This window comes from Peromyscus leucopus, chromosome 1 (genome assembly GCF_004664715.2).
Source record: "Peromyscus leucopus breed LL Stock chromosome 1, UCI_PerLeu_2.1, whole genome shotgun sequence".
In the NCBI taxonomy this organism is placed as follows: Eukaryota; Metazoa; Chordata; class Mammalia; order Rodentia; family Cricetidae; genus Peromyscus; species Peromyscus leucopus.
Window position 1 is genome coordinate 54,012,046 of NC_051063.1, and position 21,676 is coordinate 54,033,721.

Below are 21,676 nucleotides of genomic sequence, written 5' to 3' on the forward strand. Positions count from 1 at the left end.
TGAGATAATCCTAAGTAATCCTCCTGGGTCTCTGGGCCTTAGTTTCCCCATCTACAAATGGGAGTTTGGAAGAGTTCTGTTCTCTCTGATATGATAAGGTCCTAGAGAAGCCATGTACGGAATACACAGGGGTGATTCATCTATCCACCTCACTTCCAGAGGCCAGGCCTGACTACTTCACCACCACTCACCCAAGCCATGGGCCCCAGGGTGCTGGGGCCCACAGGCTTTAGTTGATCTAGCCATTCAATGCTATCCTTCCTGGATCCACCTTAAATGCTGTAGCACACATTCTGCATGTGATACTTGCGCCTTCCCTGCCCCATCCAGTCCTGGCCTTGGGGCCAGGGCCTTGAGCCAAAACAGGGAGAAACTCTTCATAAGTGCCCGCTGGTTACGTGGCTTTTATTCACAGACTCAGCATATGCTGAGGATGGAAGGAGAGAACATCTGGAGCCAGGCAGGGCCTGGAGATCAGGGTGGCAGGGAGGCCATGCATGGGTTGGACTGGGAGTTTACAGAAGAGAACCTGCTGGCTGGGTAGGCCTGTATGGGGCAAGGCTGGAGGCAGGCAGCATGCGGGAGGCCTGGTTAGATCCACCCAGAGCAGATCCACCCAGGTGATGGCTGTGAGCCAAGAGGGATGGACCGAGGTTACTTTGGGGCAGGGAAAGAGGAGGATGGGCGTAGGACTGGATAGCAGGCACCTTATCTCCCCCCTCCCCGCCCCACCCCCCGAAAGAGGCATAGTGGGCCAGTTAGGACACCTGACATCTGGTCCTGCTGCAGCTTCGGGACTTGGTGTGTCTAGCCAAGCTGGTCTCCTCTGGTATCATTGTCCTGCTCACGCTTGGACATTTGCCTTGGAGGTTACTCACATCGGGATGACCTGGGGACATTTGTAGGGAGACTGGACGATCCTGGAGAGTGTGCCTAGGGTCTACCTGGATGGGCTATGCCTGTGCATGGAGGGGATCTCCAGCCAGAGGTCACCAGCTCCCTCCGCCCCAAACTTGGTGTCAGTTCCCACCTGTAGGTCCAGGGGGCGCTATTTCTCATGGCAATCTGGGCCCCCTGCCGGGCCAAGGAAGACTGCACCGTTAAACTACTGGCCCGCCCTGCTGACTCCTGACTTCCTGCTTAAACGCAAACAGAGTCCAAAGCCCGGATCCTCCTCCTGGGCCTTCTTCCTGGTGAATAGTCTATTCCCACACAGCAGGGAACAGAAAAACCAGTTCCCCGGGTTTCGCTCCCTGTCTGGGAATAGCAAAGTTTGGAAAGCTAACAGTCTCTCTGGGCTGACCAGGAAGGTGACCCAGGGCCCTGGGAAGCCAGGGGAGGCCTGAGCAGGCCCTGGGGCTGAAGATACAGCCCCGGGACACTTTCCACTGGCCTCTCCCTGGAGCTGGGGTGGAAGGATGCAGGAGAGGGGGGCCATTAGCACTGGCGGGAGGGGGTGCGGTGCACAGAGCCAGGGCGCTTGGGGATCTTGCGCCAGCGCCTCTTGTCCCAGCGGCAGAGCAGCAGCAGGCGGAAAGTGTCCCGGAAGGCTTTGTTGCAGAGTGCATAGCACATGGGGTTGATGGTGCTGTTGACGTAGCATAGCCAGTAGCCCAGCTCCCACAGGGTCTCGGGAACACAGTTCTTGCAGAAGGTAGACACCAGCACCATAATGTTATATGGTGTCCAGGTGAGGATGAAGGCCAGCAGGATGGCACTCAGGGTCCGAGCCGCCTTCTTCTCCTTGACCAGTGAGAAGGTCTTTCGCTTGGCCAGTTGTTCCTTCCCTCGGGGTTTTTGGCCCTTGCCGCCTCGGTCTCGGCCTTTCTTGGTGGGCCTCTTGACTGTATTTGGGGAGCTTTTGGGGGGCTGCTTGGCTGGTGCCTGTGCCTCAGGGTCTACCATGGGCATCTTGATCACCACTTCTGAGCCGGGTTCCTCGCCCTCAGAGGACGTGAGGGACTCCATGGAGCCTTCGTCCTCTTCCTCTTCCTCTTTCCAGCTGTAGGCCTGCAGAAGCCTGGGTGTCCGGCAGCAGCGACAGCAGCGGCCCGGAGGTGACTCGGGTGAGCCCTCGGCCCCTGGCTGTGACCTCTCCGAGCTGCTGCTGCTGCCGCCACCTTTGCCTGGTGTCTCAGAGCCCTGGAGGGCTGCCAGCTCCCGGGCTCGGTTTTCCGTCTCCCGGTAGATGCGCCAGTACAGCGTGCACATGACGGTGACAGGGAGGTAGAAGGCGGCCATGGCGGTGCCGAAAGTGATGATGGGTTGGGAGAGGAACTGGATGTAGCACTGCCCGGCCTGCACTGTCCGCTCCCCAACTAGGTATTGCCAGAAGAGGATGGCTGGGGCCCAGAGGACGAAGGAAACCAGCCATGCCAGGCCGATCATCAGAGCTGCCCTTCGCGGGGTGCGCTTGGCTCGGTAGCTCAGGGGTCGGGTCACTGAGAAGTAACGGTCAAAGCTGATGAGCAGAAGATTCATGACGGAGGCATTGCTGGCCACATAGTCCAGGGCCAGCCAGAGGTCACAGGCCAGTGTGCCCAGAGCCCAGTGGCCCATGAGCAGGTATGTGGTGTAGAGGTTCATGGAGAAGGTGCCAATGATGAGGTCAGCACAGGCCAAGCTCAGCAGGAAGTAGTTGTTGACTGTCTTGAGCTCTGTGTTGACCTTGAAGGAGATGAGTACCAGCAGGTTACCCGTCACTGTAGCCAGAGACAGGAGGCCTGTGGTGATCCCGATGAAGGCCACTTGCCAGGGACCCTTTCCTGGTGCAAGGACAGTGATGTTGGGGCTGACAGCAGGGGGCGCTGAGGTGTTCATTTCAGCCAGGTGGGGTGAAGGGGCAGCCCCTTCCTCCAGTCACAGCTTTTCCTCAGAGAAAGGACATCACCTGAAAAGAGAGGACATGGCTTTGGCTGGGCGGCTGGGCACCTCTGGCAATTCTGAGTGGAAGAGTAACAGGATACAGCCCCTGGCCTCTCAGCTCCAGGCCGGACAGCATCGCCTCCAGGCACCAGCGCGCGCGCGCACGCACGCACGCGCGCACACACACACACACACACACACACACACATACACACATACACACACACAGTGGCTAACAATGTGCTTTCCAGCCGCAAGGAGATTTGCCAGCAGCATGGGGTGGCCTTGAAAGCTAGGGATCTCAGTCCTCATTTCAGCTTCACATTCAGACTTTGAACCTCAATTTTCTCCTTGGGCAATTGCTACTAATTCCTGTCTTCAAGATAACAAAACAAAACATTCATTTATTTTTATTTTATGTGTATGAGTATTTTGTCTGCATGGATATCTGTGCACCATGTGTAAGCAGTGCCCGAGGAGCCCAAAAGAGGGGCATCAGATCCCTTGGAACTGGAATTATAGACATTGTGAACTGCCTTGTGGGTGCTGGGAATTAAACCTGAGTCCTCTGGAAGAGCAGCCAGTGCTCTTAACTGCCAAGCCATCTCTTCAGCCCCTAAATCCTGTTTTCCTTAAATTTCATGCAGCAGGAATGAATTGGGAGAGTTACTTTGTATACAGTCCTTCGAAATTTTCCAAGTATTTCACTCCACCTTATTAAAGCTTTCATTTAAGAAGGGCTTGCTACATGCCAGACACAGTGCTAAGCACCTAATCAAGTTATCTAATTTAACTGTCCTGCTCATCCTTAGCAGGAAGGCCCTTGTCATGCCTTTCTCGCAGGGGGCCATGGTGACTAAGCGGCTTCAGCCTTGGCTGCAGTGACAAGATGCTGAGTGGGGTTAGAGCCCAGTTCCTCCATTTGCCATGCACGGGCTGCTCCACTGTGATCCCTTTCATTAAGTAACAAGTGGTGGAAAGACAGAGAAGACTCCAGAGGAAAGAGGAGGGTTGGGAGTGGTGGTGCACACCTGTGATCCCTGCACTTGGGAGGTGGAGGCAGAAGGTCAGAGGCTTAACGTCATCCCCTGCTACACAGTGAGTTTGAGGACAGCCTGAGCTACAGGAGGCTGGAGAGGGGCAGGAGAACAGGAGTAGGATACATGGGAATGCATGTATGTGTGTTTATGCCTGCACACTCTTCCATGGATTGTATGTGAAGCAGGCCTCAGTTCCCAGTTAGGTGAGGGTCTGGCCCCAGATGGGATGTGGGAGGCTTCCCCTCCCTCTCTGCTCTGTTCCTGGCCCCCGGCTAGAAGAGGGCAGCATGGGGAACGGGAAGATCCCTCAGACTTTTCTGGGATCTGGAGTCTGGCCAGGCACTAAGGTTGCGCAAAATGGATGGCCAGGAGGCAGGGGACCCACAGCCAAAGCAAAGGCAGATGGAAGACTGAAGGTCCCACTCAGCTACAGCCTAGCTGCTGTGTGACTTGGTGGGTCCTTCTCTATTCCCCCCATCTGTCCACCGAAGAAATGTAGGGTCTTCCTAGAGCAAAGCTGTGGCTCTTAGGATTATACTGTTGGGATCCTAAGAGAGAAATGTTGAGCAAAAGCCTCCTAAGCCCTGGTGTCGCTTGGGGACTTGGTCTGTGACAGAGAGACTGTTGTGTTGTGTCTGTGACCATGTATGACCTGGAGTGTGTGTGGCTGAAGCCATCTCCATGGCTCTTGGTGAACTACCATTGCGACAGAGCTCCCGGCATAGGGAACGAGGTCAGTGTGTGACAATGTGAGCAAGAAGGCCTGTGGCTGCCAGTGTGTGCACACGTGTGGGAGACACTTTACACTTGAGGGAGTATGTGTGACACCTCAGTTAAAGAACCCAGACTCCAGAGCTAGGCCACCTGCATTTAATACCACACTTGACATTAGCTAAAAGGCTGTGGGAGAAGTCATAATAAACAAGAGGCCGTTGGTATTGCTGTGTTTTGCTTTTTTTTGTTTTTGTTTTTGTTTTTGTTTTTGAGACAGGGTCTCAAAATTTCTATGTAATCAAGGATGACTTTGAACTCCAGTTCCTCCTTGCCTTCTCATCCCAAGTGCCAGGATGGCAGGTGAGGCCTGTCTGGATTTGAATCCATGCTTCACCATTTACCGAGTATGTGATAGTACCAGTGATGAAACTTACCAAAAAAAAAATCACCCATAGGAGCTGGAGTTAAGAATGCTTACTGCTTTTCCAGAGGACCTGGGTTCAGGTCCCAGGACCCACATGGCAGCTTGCAAATGTCTATAACTCCAATTCCTGAGGATCCCACACCCTCTTCTGGCTTCTGTGGGCATTGCACACAAGTGGTGCATGGACATACATGCAGGAAAACACTCATATTCATAAAATAAAAACAAGTAAATCTTAAAAAAAAACATCAGTACAGTACAACTCCACACCTAAAGCTCAGGGGAGGAACACAAAGATTGTATAAGCTAGAGAACCTGGGAGTTTGCTGTGAGATGGTGTCTTCTGGAATGTCAGAAGCTACACACATAAAGTTTCACCAGCACGACGTCTAGACCTGAGCTGGACAAGGATAATAGCAACAGACATGCTGAAGTGAGTGTGGAAGGCCCACGAGGCTTCAACCCTACACAGAGACCTACAGCAACCAAGGAACGCTGAGAGCAGGAGACTCAGTCTTCCCGGGAAGAGCCCACCAATGGGCTGTCCAGCACCAAATGGTCAGCCCTGCAAACATTCATACAGTAACATTATACAGACTGAGCAAGTGGCATTACGTATTTAGGTGTACACACACACACACACACACACACACACACACACAAAATGACAATTAGAGAAAAAGAGGCCATGAATTTGCAAAGGAGTAAGGAGGAGAATATGGGAGGTTTTGGAGAGAGGAAAGGGAAGGGAGGAGAAATGATATATTATGATCTCAAAAAGGAAAGAAATATTTAAAAATAAATCATTCATTCATTTGTGGCAGGGTCTCATGTAGCAGAGGTGTGCTCTGTATGGCAGAGGGGGAGATGACTTTGAACCTTTGATCCTACTTCTACCTCCCAGGTGATGGGATTAAAGCCTTGCACCATTATATCTTATTTTACTGATTATTAATCAATTTGTTATTATTTATTAAATGATGTAATGTCCAGAACCATAAATTCTCAACTGAGATGTAGGGATTAGCTAAGACCTTTAAGGTAATACCTCAAGAAATTAAGAGGATTAAGTGAGTTTTTGAACATTGAGTGCTTAGAATGGCTCTGGATGTACAGTGAGCACTGGGTCCCCTTAATTTAGTCAATGTAGGAATGAGGGCTCCCTTCTGCTTAGGAGTGGAGTCGGAGCAATAGTCTGTCCCAGGCATGAGTCCCTAACTGGTTATCAATATCAAGGGGTCAGCCCTGGCGTCATATACACACAAGTAACACTAACTGGACTGAACAGGTTGTATATATATATTAATATATATATATATATATATATATATATATATATAGCAATAACAATGAAAGAAAAAGAGGCCATGAGTTCAAGAGGGAGAAAATTCTGGGGGTATACAGAAAGGATTGGAGGGAAGAGAGAGAAGGGGGAAAATGATGTAATTGTATTTTAATTTAAAAAAAGTTCTCCGAAGGTTGGATGTGGTGGCACACACCTTTAATACTGGCACTCAGGAGGCAGAGGCAGGCAGATCTCTGTGAATTTGAGATTGGCCTTGTCTGCAGAGTGAGTTCCAGGATAGCCAGAGCTACAGTGAGAAACCCTATCTCAAAACAAACAAACAAACAAACAAACAAACAATCAGTCTAGAGGATTCTGATACAGGTTTCAGTAAATCACTTGTCTAGCTTGTCTGGCATTCATTCCTAGCACAGGGCCCTAAATCTGATAGTGCAGCAGTGGTGATTGATACTAATGGTGTCTATTGGACAGCTCACCCTGAGTCACTGCTAAAGTATTTCTATACATTCATGCATTATCTTACTTAATCTCTTTGTGTGTGTGTGGTGTATTTCTATACATTCATGCATTATCTTACTTAATCTTTCTCTTTGTGGGTGTGGGTGTGTGGTGTATTTCTAAACATTCATGCATTATCTTATTTAATCTCTCTCTGTGTGTGAGTGTGTGTGTGTGTGTGTGTGTGAGTGTGTGTGTGAGTGTGTGTGTGAGTGTGTGTGAGTGTGTGTGTGTGTGTGAGTGTGTGTGTGTGTGTGTGTGTTGTAAGGACTCAAACATGGGGCCTTATACATGCTCAGCAAGCGCTCTACTAATGATCCACAGCCACGTTTAATCTCTCTGCCACACCTCCTTATTTTCCCCTTTAAGACAGAGGCTCATCTCATGTAGTCTGGGCTAGGCTGGAGCTCACTGTGTAGCCAAAGAACTTAAACTCTTGATCCTCCACCTCCAGAATGCTGGGATGAGAGGCACAGGGTGCCACACCAGTTTTACATGGTGTGGAGGATGGAACCCCGTGTGGGTAAGCACTCTACAAATTAAGCTGTGTCTCCAACCCCCACACTGAATCTCAGCAGGAACCCGCAACCTAGGCACACCTGTACAGATGTGAGACTCAAATGAAACAGCAAGAGAACCTGCAGAAGACCACACAGGAAATGTACCATCAAGACTGGACTCTGGTCATTTTTTTCCAGTGAAACTTCATTTACAAGAACCTATGACTAAACAGAAAAAAACCAACCAAACAAAAAATGCACAAAACACAACAAAAGAACTGAACATCATTGAAGAATAACTCACCAATTTGAATTTTAAAAGCATTGCACTAAAACACAATTTGCATCCCACCTTCGCCCCCACCAGCATCATGATTCGAACACAGGACCTTGTGCAGCTAGGCAAGCACTCTGCCACTGAGCTACAGCCCCAGATCCTGAGACAGAGTCTTGCTATGCGTATCCAGGTTGGCCTTGAACTCATGATTGAGCCTCTTTCCTTAGCTTCCTGAATGCTGGGATTAGAGGCATAAACCACCACTTCTTGCAAAACATGGTTTATCTTTTTTTGCTGAGTTTTGTCATACCCTTTCTGAACTAAAGTCAGGTAGTGAGCTAGAGGCTGGAATCAGGCTGGGGCCTTCTCTGGCAAGGTTGCTGGTGGCCACTATTTTATGAATTTGCCCTGCACAGCAACTGTCCTTGATTTTCTGAACTCAGGGCCGTTTAACACCCATTTCACAAAGGGAATAACTGAGGCCTGGCAACAGGGGATAGAAGGCATTACCAAGGTCTCCTTGCTCTTAGACTGAGTATAGTTCCCCTATGTGCCACTTTCATGTGCTTTGGAGCAGCAGAGACCTGTAAAGGAACTAGACTAGAATTCCTGGCTGACCGAGAGGCTGCACCCTCCCAGCTGCAGAGGCCTCCTCAGGCTTAGAGGGAGGGTGATGTGTATCTTGGCCACAAAATTTAAAGGAGCCCACAAACCTGGTAGTAAATAAACTAATATTTTATGTAATATGAAAAAAATCAATGCAAATATAATCTAGGATGATTAAAATGTCAAAGGCAGGATCCAGCCCTACACTTGTGCAATCCTGTCTCATTAGCTTTACTCCAAACCTGACCCTAGTTCCCATGGAACTTTATTTACAAAAAGAGCTAGCCTGTTGTAGTATTGATTGATTGACTGATTGATTGATTAATACAAAGTCTCACTATGCAGCCCAATGTAGCTCAGACTGGCCTCAAACTCAGAATTATTTTACCTTAGCTGTCCAAATGCCGGGATTACATGCAAGTCTGGTTTGTTATTTGGCTTTTTCAAAAGTTCCAGACTGGGTGTGGTGGCACACTCCTGCAATCCTGGCACTGTAGAGGTAGAGGCAGGAGGATGTGGAGTTCAAGGACAACCTTGTTTACACAGCAAATTTGATGCTAATCTGAGCTACTTGAGACTCTTAAGAACCAAAAACAAAGCTGGATGGTGGTGGCGCACCCCTTTAATCCCATCACTTGGGAGGCAGAGACAGATGGATCTCTGAGTTCAAAGCCAGCCTGGTCTACAGAGTTCCAGGACAGCCAGGGCTACAGAGAGAAACCCTGTCTGGGGTTGGAAGTAGGGAACAGACAAAACAAACAAACAAACAAACAAATCAACAACAAAGTTGCAATTTTATCTTTCTGTGTTATGAAGTCCTCCCCCACATCCCCCCAATACTACCCAGGACCTTGTGCATACTAAGCATGTGTTTTACTATTGAGTCACATCCTGTACCCTACTGGCCCCTCAACTTTTGCTCCAAGGTTGGCCTTGGGACCCTTGGCTCTGGAATGAAGCTCAGTGCCATCCCTTCCTCCATGTGTTACTGGCCTTTCATTCTCTTCTTGCCCCTCACTCCACAGCTGATGTGTGGGGACCTAAGCAGACACACAGTGTACGACCTCTCCTTCCAGACTCTCTGTCCTGATCCACTTGTTGTCACAGTGTCCTGTCTCTCCAGCACCCATCCCCAGCTCTTCCCTGGTTTTTAATCTGCTCTTTTGTACAAAGGAGGATTTGGACCATTCTACCATCTCTGTGAGATGTTCAGGGTCCATCTCCAGATGCTGCATAGAGAAGAACCTGAGGTGAAGCTGAAGGCTCACTCAGGTCCAATTCCTGGGAGCTGCAGGGACATCGACTCTGGTGACCTGCTGCCCATCACAAGTTTCTCTTAGAGGCTATGAATAATGCAAGTGCTTTAATTTAACTTAATTTTTCTTTTGAGACAGGGTCTCACTCTACAGCCCTGACTAGCCTGGAACTTACTTTGTAAACTAGGCTAGTCTCAAACTCATAGAAATCCACCTGCCTCTCTACCTCTGGGTGCTGGGATTATAGATGTGAACCATCATGCTTGGTTAAAGCAAATACTTTTAGTACAGGACTCCCGTGAAAAGTGATCCAAATATCCTTGGAGGTAAGGAGGCTGGCAGTCTTGCTTGGATGGCTAGAAATCCTTGCCAAATCTTTTTTAATGATCATACTGGTAGCCACCATACTTAGGACACGCCAGGCACTTGATATACGCTATTCCCCTTCGTTTGCAGAACACACTTGTCTCTGAAGTATAGGTGAGGAAGCAGAGGCTCAGAGGACTAAGTGGCTTTCTGATGCTCCCACAGGAGGCAGTGGCATTGGGACTGTGACACTAACTTTTCGGCTTCAAGGCCTATGTTTGTTCCACTTGGCTACTTGCCCTGTGCCCCTCTAACATTTGCTTCCCACTGGGAATGTCCGAGGAGAAAGGGCAGAGGTTCTAGGGAACGAGAGTCCGAGTCTCACCACCCTCTGGACCTTCCATTCTCCCGGGGATGCAGCTCCAGGTGATCATGACCCCGCTTTCCCATTACAGTGAGTCCTGTACTAAAAGTATTTGCTTTAACCAGGCATGATGGTTGGCATCAGAGTTTCACCGTGACCTACTGTAGTCCTTGCCATGCAATCTTGGCAGTCTTTGTCACCTTAGCCTCTCAGGTGTTGAGATGATACATCTATGTTATTATCCTTGATCAATTTGTTTTGTTTCTTTTTCTTCTTCTTCCTCCTCCTCCTCCTTTTCTACTTCTTCTCTTTTCTGTCCTGGCATTGAACCCAGGGCCTTGCATGTACTAGATCTCTAGTGAACATCCTTAATTTATTATCTATCTATCTATCTATCTATCTATCTATCTATCTATCTATCTATCTATCTATTTATCTATCTGTTTTTAGACAGGGTCTCATACAATCCCGGCTAGCTTTGAGCTCCCTATGTGCTGAAAATGACTTTGAATTTCTAATGATTTATTTATTTTTATTCTATATGCATTGGTGTTTTGCCTGCATGCATGTCTGTGTGAGGGTGTCGAGTTCCCTGGAGCTGGAGTTCCAGACAGTTGCAAGCTGCCATGTGGGTGCTGGGAATTGAACCCGGGTCCTCTGGAAGTACAGACCATGCTCGTGGCTGATGAGCCATCATCTTTCCAGCCTGACTTTGAAGTTTTGATTCTCCTGTCTCTACTTCCCAAGTGCTGGAATTACAGGTATGTGTCACCACACCCAATTTATGGGGTGTTAGTGATTAAACCCAGGGGCTCTTGCTTGCTAGGTGAGCAGACTACCAATGGAAATACGTTTTTAGCTAGTTTTTCATTTTACTCTTTAAAAAGTTTAAATTTATGTGTAAATGTGTCTGTGTGAGTGACAGCTCCATGAGCCAGTGCTGTAGAGGCCAGAAGAGGGTGTCTGATCCCCTGGAACTGGAGTTACAGGTGGTTGTGAGCCACCTGCTGCAGGTGCTTATCAGTTATTCAGTTTGAAGTCTCAGTATTTAGCCTAAGATGGTCTTGAACTCACAGCAATTCTTCTGCTTCAGGCTTCTGAGTGCTGGTTTAGGTGTGCACCATCATGCCTGCACTTAACTTAAAAAAAAAAATATTTATTATGTATACAGTGTTCTGCCTGCATGTGTCCCTGCAGGACAGAAGAGGGCACCAGATCTCATTACAGCCTGTGAGCCACCATGTAGTTGCTGGGAATTGAACCTGGGTCCTTTGGAAGAACAGTCAGTGCTCTTAACCACTGAGCCATCTCTCCAGCCCCTGGCCTTAACTTGTGTGTGTGTGTGTGTGTGTGTGTGTGTGTGTGTGTGCGTGCGTGTACGATGAGATGTTTTCTCACTGCCTATGCCAGGCTAACTGGCCTGTAAACTTCCAGGGATTCTCCTGTCTCTCTCTCCCCCAGTGCCTTGTAGGAGCAACAGGATTATAGATGCTTACTCTTATGCAGGTCCTGGGGGGTTTGAACTCAGGCCCTCACCCTTGCAAGACAAGCATGTTTACTCACTGAGCCACCTGTAACTCTTGACTGGGGGAAGTTCGCCGTGTGTCGGTGTGTCGATGGCTACTGGAGGAGGGCAGTCATGAGTTAACTTGGTTTCTCATGATTGTAGTCATCCTGGGGCTGAGGGACAGGGTGCTGGGGTTCCGTGGTGGCTCCAGAAGTTTTGTGAACTGGGGGCTCAGGGTTAGCTCTCTGGTTGAAAGGGGAACTTGATGCTATATTCACAGAGCACAACCTGTCAAAACACTCATGGACAGGCTGGAGAGGTGGTTCAGTGGTTAAGAGCACTGGCTGTTCTTACAGAGGACTAGGGTTCAAGTCCCAGCACCCGCATGGTGGCCGAACAGTCTGTAATGCCAGTTTCTAGAAGATCCAATGCCCTCTTCTCACCTCCAGGGCACCAGGTAGGCATGTGATGCACAGACATATATACAGGCAAAACACCCATACATAGAAAATAAAATAAATACACCTTTTTTTCCTCCTTTTTCTGAGACAGGGCTTCTCTGTGTAGCCCTGGCTATTCTGGAACTAGCTCTGTAGACTAGGCTGCCCTTGAACTCACAGAGATCTGTCTGCCTTTGCTTCCTGAGTGCTGAAATTTAAAGGCATTCGCCGCCACCACCCAGCAAAAATAAATAAATATTAAATAAAACAGAAACAAACATTCATGGAAAGAGCTGTGACATGGATTGTAGGGTGGGTCAGGCAGAGCCCCCTTAAGACAATCCTTAGCTTCAAGCTTTTGTTCCACTGACCTTAGGCAAGTCACTATCCTGACTTGAGAGCCCTTTTGTGGGATGGGGCCGAGTTTCTAGTGTGAGTGTTTGTGTGTGAGGAGGGTAGGTGCATTGCTGAATAAGACTAGGGGACGGTAGGGGTGAGCTCATAGCTTTGTGGGGATGGGCGGGGTCTCGGAGCCTTTCCTGTTTTGAGTGCAAGAAGGTGTTAAGAAATGGGGAGAGTGCTTTTCTGCCCAGGACTGTGGCCTCCTGATGAAGACTATTGGGAGCCTTTAATAATATTACTATTATTATCATAGCAACTGATATTTACTGGCTGCTTGAGTATACCAGACATGACTCTACGCATTATATGCATAATTTAATTTACTTGTTATAACTCCTTGAGAATAGATTCTATTATCTCCGATTTGCAAAAAGAGGTGACCTTAAAGCTTGTCAGTGATGCACTCATCTGCCTCTGAGACTCAGCTCTGAGAGCCCCTGCTCTCAACCGTTCTTGACGGGATGTGCCGAGGAGAGACTCAGCTCTGAGAGCCCCTGCTCTCAACCGTTCTTGACGGGATGTGCCGAGGAGAGACTCAGCTCTGAGAGCCCCTGCTCTCAACCGTTCTTGACGGGATGTGCCGAGGAGAGACTCAGCTCTGAGAGCCCCTGCTCTCAACTGTTCTTGACGGGATGTGCCGAGGAGCCTCGCCAGTCTCTCCACCTATCTCCACTAGCTTGGCCAAACCCTAGTTTGAATCAGCTGACAGCCCTTGCTTTAGATTCTGGCCCGTGCATGTGTCATTTATCTGTGTGATGAATAATGGCAGTGTGGGGGAGGGGAAGATCTAGCTGTAACTCTGATGGAGAGGCAAGGTAGGGGCTCGGCTCCCTTCATTCACTGCTGTATCTTCAGGCTTGCTACGTAGTAACTGCTCAACAAATATCTGTGGAAGAAATACATGAATGTATACATGGAGGGGGTTCCTCCTCAATGACTTCAGGCTCTGGAGGTTGAGGATGAGCCTGTGGGGATCAAGGCCAGCTCCAGAGCAGGTTTGTGTAGGGGCCCTTCTGCTTCTATGACCCTCTCTCCACCAGTTCTCCTGGGTAAAGGACTGCCTGGCCTGAGAGCGTAGGAGAAAAATAACAGAGCGCCTCTGTATCTGTGCAATGTTCAAGAGAATCCTGTCTTATCGAGAGGCGAAGGGAGGCTAAGTGAAGTTCAGGAATAGATGTGGGGTGGTGGTGGTGTGTTTCTGTGTGTAAGTTAATGTTCGTGGTAGTGGTGGTGGTGTATGTGTATGTTTAAGGTAATGTGGGGGTGGTGGTGGTGGTGGTGGTGGTGGTGGTGTGTGTGTGTTTAAGTCAATGTGGGCTCCAAGAATTAAGAGATGAGGTCAGAGTTGCTAACACAAGGCAGGCCAGACTGATGACCGCCAGTGTCCTGGACCAAATCCCAAGGGACTGGGGATCTGGCTGATGAAAGGAAGGGCGACTGGAAGAAGCCACTGGGGGAGGACAGGAGGCTGGGGAAAAGGATTCCTAAACACTAGACTTTCCCTAGCCTGGTCAAAGAGCGAGAAAGGGAGGTGGAGATTGGCAGCAGGCGGGGGGGGGGGGGGGGAGAGTTGGGAAGGAAGTGTGGAGCCATCTTGTTATCCTGGGGCTGGAAGCTGTCAGAAAACCTGGCTGGGGCAGAGATAAGAGGGGAGAAGGTGGTCTGCAGAGAGGGCTGAGGGATGGGGAACTTGGGACCTCACATATGGAGTAAGGAGGCGGTCCTGATCAAGGCTCTTGACTACTCCCTTCTTCAGGGACCACAGCCCAGAAGCCAGCCTTCTGGGTAGCTCCCCTTGGGTTAACTCTTCTCTTCAGGTGGCTCTTGATTCGTTAGAGGCTCACAAAACTTCCACCCCTGATCCCCTGGCCTTGGAAACTAGGAAGTAAATAAGTGGAATTAATCTCATTGTTTTGTTTTTTTAGGCTCAAGCCACCACTGGAAGTGCCAGCTAACCCAGTGGACCAGTGGCCACCACTTAAATGCTCCGTCAACACACTGCTGATCTGAAAGAGGAGCATCCGTCCCGGAAGCGTGGCCAGATTTGCTCACTGGTGATGGACCTTGACGACTGGACCATCTTCAACCAGGCTGGGAAGAGCCCGGCTGTTAGCAGGCTGCACCCTAGACCCTGCTCTGCAAGTGCGGCATCAGCAATGCTGGGCCCCCTCCTCCTCCTCCTCCCTGCATGTCCCCAGATCCTTACTCCTTGCACTCCCCCCTCTTCCTTTCTTCTCTCTCTTTCCCTCCCCCAGTCTTCTAGGCATCACCATGGCATCACAGCAGAGCAGAGACTCGGCGAGATTCACCCACCTCTTCCCTGCTTGCCTGCTCGGGAGCCCAAGCTCCTGCCTCACAAAGCTCACTACGCCCTTCCCTTCCCCATTCTAGCCTGTCTTCTTGCTCACAGAGGTGGTAGCACAGTGTTGTGCTGAGGGTGAGAAGAACGGGGTTCAAGTACCAGTGGGACTGCTGGGTCTCCCTTCTATGGCCATGAGCATTCCAGTCTCCTTTTCAGCTTCATTCTCTCTGACCGTACATTAGGACAGCTCTGCCTAGACCTTCCTGGACACTTAGGACTTCCCATTGCTCTTCAAGATCCTCCAAAGCCACAGCCACCAGCCCAGCAGGGAAGCCAAGAATGGTAGATACCCTCTGTAGCCTTGTTCCATCATCTCCTCCTCTGGCATATCTTAGCAGCTATCATGTTTGCCTACTAGCTGAGATCTGGGGGTAGTGATCTCTCCTTAGACAGCTCATGGAGCAACTGGTTACCCTGGGACAGGAGACTGGCTGGCTGCTGGAGACTGCCTGAGTCCTTCCAGCCAGTGAGATGGGGGCATTGGGCCAATGGACTGGAGCTGCAGAGAGATGTGCACTGTAGGGAGAAGGGAACCCCTCTCCACTGGTACTAAGAACCCCTAAGGTGTACAGGTCTTCATGATCCAACTGCCCCCTCTCCAGACACCCGTATTAGAACTGGCAACCGCACGAAACAGAGCCCCTGGCTTCAACTCATCCTTACTGGAGTCTGAGGGCACACATGTGTGCATTAGTGCCCTTGTATTGCCTGAGACCCTTGTGTTGGCTGCGACCTGCCTCCCAAAAGCCAAAGATACTAAAAGCACAGGGAGGGCCCTCAGGGTCCCCTGCATGCCAGAGCCACATTCTCTGGGTGATGTGGCTGTCCATGTGCTTATTTGTCTCCAAAAGGCAATGGGGCTCTTTGCCTGGTCTCCTGCTGGATTCTGGCCCAACACCCACCTTGGCATTCAGCTTGTCCATCTGGCCAGCAGCCTCATTCAATCCATCTTGGGGGGCTGAAGGTGGATCGGGGAGGTGGGATTCAGGGTGCCCTGAAGGAGGAGAGAAGGAGGTGTCCCCAAAAGTATGTACATGGGGTCGTCCTTCAATGGGGTGCTGGTGACAAGGGCTGCCTCCTGCCCTTCCCTATCTGCTCTAGGGTGCTGTCAGATCTGCTAACTACATGGCCATCTAATCTCTTCTGAACTCTAGTTTGAGTTTCAAAAGAGGGTCTCCATCTCTTCTGCCAACTGAAGCCCAGAAAAACATCAGATGACTCCACTGAAAACCAGCAGGCAGGATGTTTGGAGCAGTCAATGCCCACTGCTACAGAGCCCTCTTGGCCTCTAGACCCCTCCCTGGCCACCTCCCCTCTCCAGAGTCCACCCCCATTTCCATCTCATCCTTGTCCCTGCCCTGTCCCAGAGGACTCTGCTGCTTCTGCACCCAGCTCAACACAGCCCCTCCCAAACCTTCCCAAATGTACTCACCATGGGACCGGAGAGGGGTCTGTGGGGTCCTCAGCTTCACTGTTTCTCCGGGGGCCTGCAGCGTCTCCTGGGACCCAAACACCTGGCTCCCGGGGGGAGCTGCGCCCTGTGCTGGCAGCGGGAGAGGCACAGCCAGTGATTGGCATGTCCCACCCCCTGGCACGCCAGCCTTGGGGGGGAGGGAGGAAGGGAAAGAGAGGGAGGGAGGAGAGGGAGGAAAGAAAGGGAGGGGGAGCAGGAGGGAAGCCTCAGGCGGCATCTGGGGTTGGACTAAGTCCTGGAGTGTGCCCCCCTTGTCCACAAGGGCATCCACTTTGAGCCTTCAGAGGGAGGAGGCAGGACATGAGGAAGGAGAGCCCAGGAAGGCTAAAAGTCCAGGAGGAGAGAGAAGGCGGATACAGGGAGACAAACACCCACACCCACTGCACACAGACTGGCGGCATACACACACACACCCTCACAAAGGCACACTCTGTTTCCCCGGCTCCTTCCCCCACCCAACCGGAAAGCCCCCAACCGGAAAGCCCCTAACTCGTGTGCACCATGTCCCAACACACATGCCCTGTTATTCACATGCCTGCTTTCTTTGCACACATGCCCTCCCCCCCCAAACATGCCCACGCGCCCACCCACCCACCCAGCCACACACCCTGCTCTTCCTCCCTGCTGTGAGGGAGCTAGATTCCTTCTGTTTGAAAATGACACATTGGGCCTCACGTGAGAGGTTCCAACTTGGAACAGACCCAGAGGGCTGGCGCACCCGCCCTGGGGCTGAGTGACATGCCCACATGCTGGGCAGTGTGCTCTGGTGTCTGCAGAGCCCCGGGGCTGAGGATATATGGGTGTCTGGTTTGTGGCGAGTGGGGGGCTGTGTGTTTAGTGTCCGGCATGTGTGCATCCCTGTGCGCTCATGTCATCATGCAGCCTATGTAAACACAGGTGTGACCCTGCCAGTCGAGCCAGAACGCATGTGCGTGCGTGCGTGTGTCTGTACTCAGTGTGTGTCTGAGTGTTGCCCAACTGTGGAATTGGCTAATTTTGACAAGCGAGGCAGCATCTACCTCCTTGCCTGCTCCACCCCCAGCTTCCCCTTGGAAGACAGACAGACAGGCAGACAGACAGCTCTCCTCCCAGCTTGTCAAACTCTGTCTCCCCTGACTCCCACTCTAGGTTCACAGGTGTGTACCTGGGGACTGTGAGCCGCGCCTCCTCTCCCCTCAGTCTACAGTTCGGCCAGCAGCCTTCTCCAGTCCGGTTTGGATTTCTGTGTTGAGTTTCTCCGGAGATAGGGACCCTCCCCCCTTCCCGCCCCCCAGGGGGTGCCCTTTGTCATAGAGACCTGGGTCCAGCACAACCCCAATGGAGACCTACCTCCTGGAGAGGTGATCGTGGGGGAGAATTGGGAAAGCTACAAACTCCCGTGTTCTTTGCCCGATGGGCTGTGATGAATGAAGCCCTGGGTGGGAGGTGGGAGCGACTGAAACCAAGATCACCTTTGCTTAGGAGAGAAATGAGAAAGCTGAAGCGTGGTAGGAGGTGAGCCACTGTTGGAAGTCAGGTCCTGGGGGCTCTAAGAGTTTTGGAGTCTGGGGCACAGGGTTGGGGCCCCACCCTCCCCTCCCTCCTCCCTTATTTTCCCACCAAGCACCCTACCCCAGTGTTGAGCCTGGAGCCCAGTTGCTTAAGGAGACAGGGAAAGAAGACACTGGCGTCTGTCTCTGGGGCTTGGGCCAGCAACCACAGGTCACAGGTGGCAGGTACATGCGGGGACATCAATACTTTTGAGGAGCCAGGGTACCAAGAGGCACCCAGTGTGCTATCTTTCTGTGTTTGCTCAGATACTGCAGCTGGGGGTCGGGGCTCGGGATCCGAGCAGCTCCTTCTCCTACCCTCGGGGGGCATTAAACCTTCAGGGTTAGGTCAGAACCCAGAGTCCCTGCGGTGGGCTGCCCCCTGCTGGGCCATCCTTAGGTTGCGGGCTGCAGGTTGGGAGAACAGTGGGGGTGCGTGTACTTGTGCGTGTACACGTGGTTTCGAGTGGGGGAGTTAGGCCTCCACATCCATTTCCGAGTCTGATTCAAGCTTCCTCTTTGCCCCCTTCCCCCAATCTTCTTGGTCTCCCTTTTCTCCCACCGCCTCTGCACATGTCCCTTTAGAAATAAAAACACTTATTTTGTGGGCGGGAGGGGAGGGTGTCCAGCTTTCCCCTGCCTCCTCCTGAGTGGCCCCCACCTCTGGCCCACGCAGCTTTCTTGGGTCTGTGCAGCTTCAGAAGAAGGGGGCTATAGCCTCGTCCCTCCCGTTGTTATATCATGCTTTTTGGCGCTCCTGGCTAGCTTGGCTAGGTCTCCCCTTACCAGTTGGGGAAACTGAGGCACAAGGGAAGACGGGAGGCAGCGCGGGGAGAAGCGCTCCCGCCCGGCTCACTCACCACCCCCGCACTCGAGCCGGATTTAGCCGCAGGGAGGCTGGGAACATTGTCTTTATTTTAAGCCGCCGAGTGCGGCACGAACGCGGCTGCTCCCGACAAAGGGCTTCGCAAAGCGGCTGCAGGCGGCGCACGTGGGGGTCCGGCCCCGCCCCCGCGTGACCCCCTCTCCAGCTCCCCTGACCCTCTTCAGCTTTCCTTTCTCTGTTCAGGTGGGGGCGGGGCCTGCGCAGGACTCCGGGTCTGCGCTCCTGCTGGTTGCTATTTTTGATCAGCGTTGGATGAGTCGGCCCAATCATAAACGCTTTTAAGTAGAAAAAAAAAAAAGAGAGCGAAGTTGTCCTGGGTTCGAATCCAACTTTAGGTTGGTTCATTCGAACAGCCCGGCAAATTAGAGCTTGTCTCTAGGTCCGTTTAATCAGTGACATGGGAGTAGAGGGACCTCCCTTGATGGGGCAGTTACATCAGCCGGTGGCCCCTACAGCGTCTGAAAGAGAAAGCCATTATTGTTATTTATAATAGTCATTGAGCGCCTGCTCCCTCCAGGCGCTGCTAAACGCTTTACCGGAATCAACCTGTCGCCTACTGCACCGTGTGCTAGGCTTTATGACTCCCATTTTACAGATTCACAGAACGGCACGTGCCTCGGGCTGTGTGGCGGGTTCTGTGTGCCCGAACAATCCTGGGGGTGGGAACCGGGTGGCAACTCGCCTGCTGTAGTTTGACGGAAGGAAGGACTAGTAATTTCCTTAAAACATTTTGTTTTTGTGTACGGTGTGGACGCATGTGTGTGTAACACAGAGCCCAGGTGGAGGTCAGAGGATAGGCTTGCAGGAGTCGGTTCTCTCCTTCCACCGTGTGGGTCCTGAGGATTCAATTCAGCTGTGCCAGGTTGGAGGCTAGCGCCTCCCATCCTTGAGCCGCCCCTCGGGTCAGGGTAGTTTTTTCAAAGGCCTCCATGGTGCGGGGAGTGTTCACGTAGAGAACTCGGACCTGCTCTTAAATCCTCACCCTCCGCTTTAGTCCAGGACAGAATCTCAACCCTCTCTAAACCTTTCTCTTCAGGGTGCCTCTTCCACCGTGCTAAAGGACGGAGGCCTCGGAAGGGAGGTCCGTTTTTCCTGTTTGTTTTACCCGGCCTGTGATGTGTGCATTTTTCCTGTTTTACCCGGCCTGTGATTTGCATGTGGTCCTGAGGGCCCTTGCGGAGGGCGGCAGGTCAGAGGCGCCACCATTCAGGGAGGGCAGCCAGACGACCCAACAGCCGGCCTTTTCATTTTTTCGGTTGCCTGAAGTCTTTAGTCTTAATCTTCCTGGACCTTCCTCTCCATCCCAATAGACTACTTTCTAGATTTAAAAGGCAAAGATACAATCCAGGGTTCGGCTACGGATGGGCCAGGGCAGACGCAGCCACGACAAAATTATGAGTCAAGAAATCGAGGTTTTACAGTCTGGTTCTTAAGAAGGACCAACGTAGACACAGTTATACTCAAACAATGTTTGCCCTTCCCGGCCAGTTTAGTCCGGCTCCCAGCAACGGGATGACCGGCAAGCAGTGCCCGTCTGTCCCTCGCCTTACAGCGGGCAGCCGTCTGGGACCTGGGTCCGGTAGAGCACTCCCTGACCCTACTGGGGCCCCTCGGACTCCCGTTGCAGAGTTTAGGTGGCACTAGGGGTCTGGCCTGGGATTCGAGCCCTGGGAATTAAGGTGATCTCAGCCTGAGCCTCAAAACTGTGCTCTCAAAAGGCGTTTCTGAACAACCCCCATTTCTGCCTTCGAAGACAGCACTCAGAGCTCAGGTCACTTGCGGCTGCTTTGGAGTTGACCGCACGCTAGAAGCGCGGTCCAGATCCAGGGAAGAGGCAGTCGGCCTGCGCCGAGTCTTCTGCTTAACTCTGTAGTCCAAACCAGCTCGGAAACTGACTAATAATCGCTCGGTGACTGGACACAGGGCCTCAAAGCTCCCACCACAGGGTAGGCACATCTGGCTCAGATCTAGCTCCACGTGAAACTGCTGCTTAGGAGCATGACGGTCTAGAGACCGGACGTCAGGGTCTTCAAAAAACTCCCTTGTGTGTGTGTGTGTGTGTGTGTGTGTGTGTGTGTGTGTGTGTGTGTGTGTGTTCCTCTGTTCTGCTCCTGCTGTTCCCCCCACTTTCCTCGCGTTTCTCCTAACAATCCAATGGGTAGATTAAATTCCATGTGTGGCTTAAAACTCAAAATCCAAGACAGTGAGGGCTGGGAAGGACCCAAAGGGTCGAAAAGAATCTTGGTCCTTGCGCAGGCTGATCAAGTACATCAGCGAAGGGGGTGGAGTGCTGTGCAGGGTTGGAGAGCCGCTTCATAGGAGCGCTACCGGTTCTCCATCCAAATGTCAGGCGCACCCAGAGTGCTTGGGTGGGTGCCTGGGGTTGGATGCTAGGCATCCATTTTCCCACTTCCTTGGGAGGAAAACAGTTAATATTTTTCCTTGACGGAGGTGCATAAGGAGTGGTACATCACTACTACCGAGAAGGTGAGCGGACCTGCAAGTGTACTTACTGGCTATACAGTTCATAAACGCTAACTTCGTGCGTGCGTGCATGCGTGCGCTTGCACACGCCCTCGCAGATGCAGGCCCACTGGAGCCAGGGCCCCCGTGTGCAGGTCAGAGAACAACTTGTGAGTACCAGAGATGGAACTTAGGCTGTAAGGCTTGGCCACGAGCACCTGTACCCATGGAGTCCTGTCTCTCGCTCCACATTCATAACCTTCTCATTGCATTTTCTCACTTAATCATCACAACAGCTCCATGACGCAGGGCACTCTGGTTCCTATTTTGCTGATAGAAAACAGACCTGGAGAGGCTAGGTTAATTCAATCTGCTGTCTATACCCCTTCACAGTTTGTGGTTCTGGTCCCCAGCTTGGAGCCTGACTAGCTGAAAGCCCTTTTCACCATTTGCAAGA

The 21,676-nt window shown here is 51.5% G+C and overlaps 1 protein-coding gene across 2 annotated transcripts; it reads right to left on the minus strand.

Moving 5' to 3' along the window:
• Positions 1–380: 380 nt before the first annotated feature.
• Chrm1 (cholinergic receptor muscarinic 1) lies at positions 381–16,850 on the minus strand. 2 transcript variants are annotated; one of them, XM_028857947.2, is made up of 3 exons: positions 16,300–16,850; positions 15,770–15,861; positions 381–2,890 (listed from the first exon to the last, which is right to left on the minus strand). In XM_028857947.2, exon 3 carries the CDS (start codon positions 2,818–2,820, stop codon positions 1,438–1,440), a length of 1,383 nt encoding a protein of 460 aa, XP_028713780.1. In that variant the 5' UTR covers positions 2,821–2,890; positions 15,770–15,861; positions 16,300–16,850; the 3' UTR covers positions 381–1,437. The 2 variants fall into 2 exon arrangements, with proteins under 2 accessions (XP_028713780.1, XP_028713779.1); XM_028857946.2 differs by lacking the exon at positions 15,770–15,861.
• Positions 16,851–21,676: the final 4,826 nt, after the last annotated feature.

Excerpts from the sequence above, each read along its gene's own strand:
- Chrm1 (XM_028857946.2), bottom strand. The coding sequence starts at position 2,820 with ATGAACACCTCAGCGCCCCCTGCTGTCAGCCCCAACATCACTGTCCTT.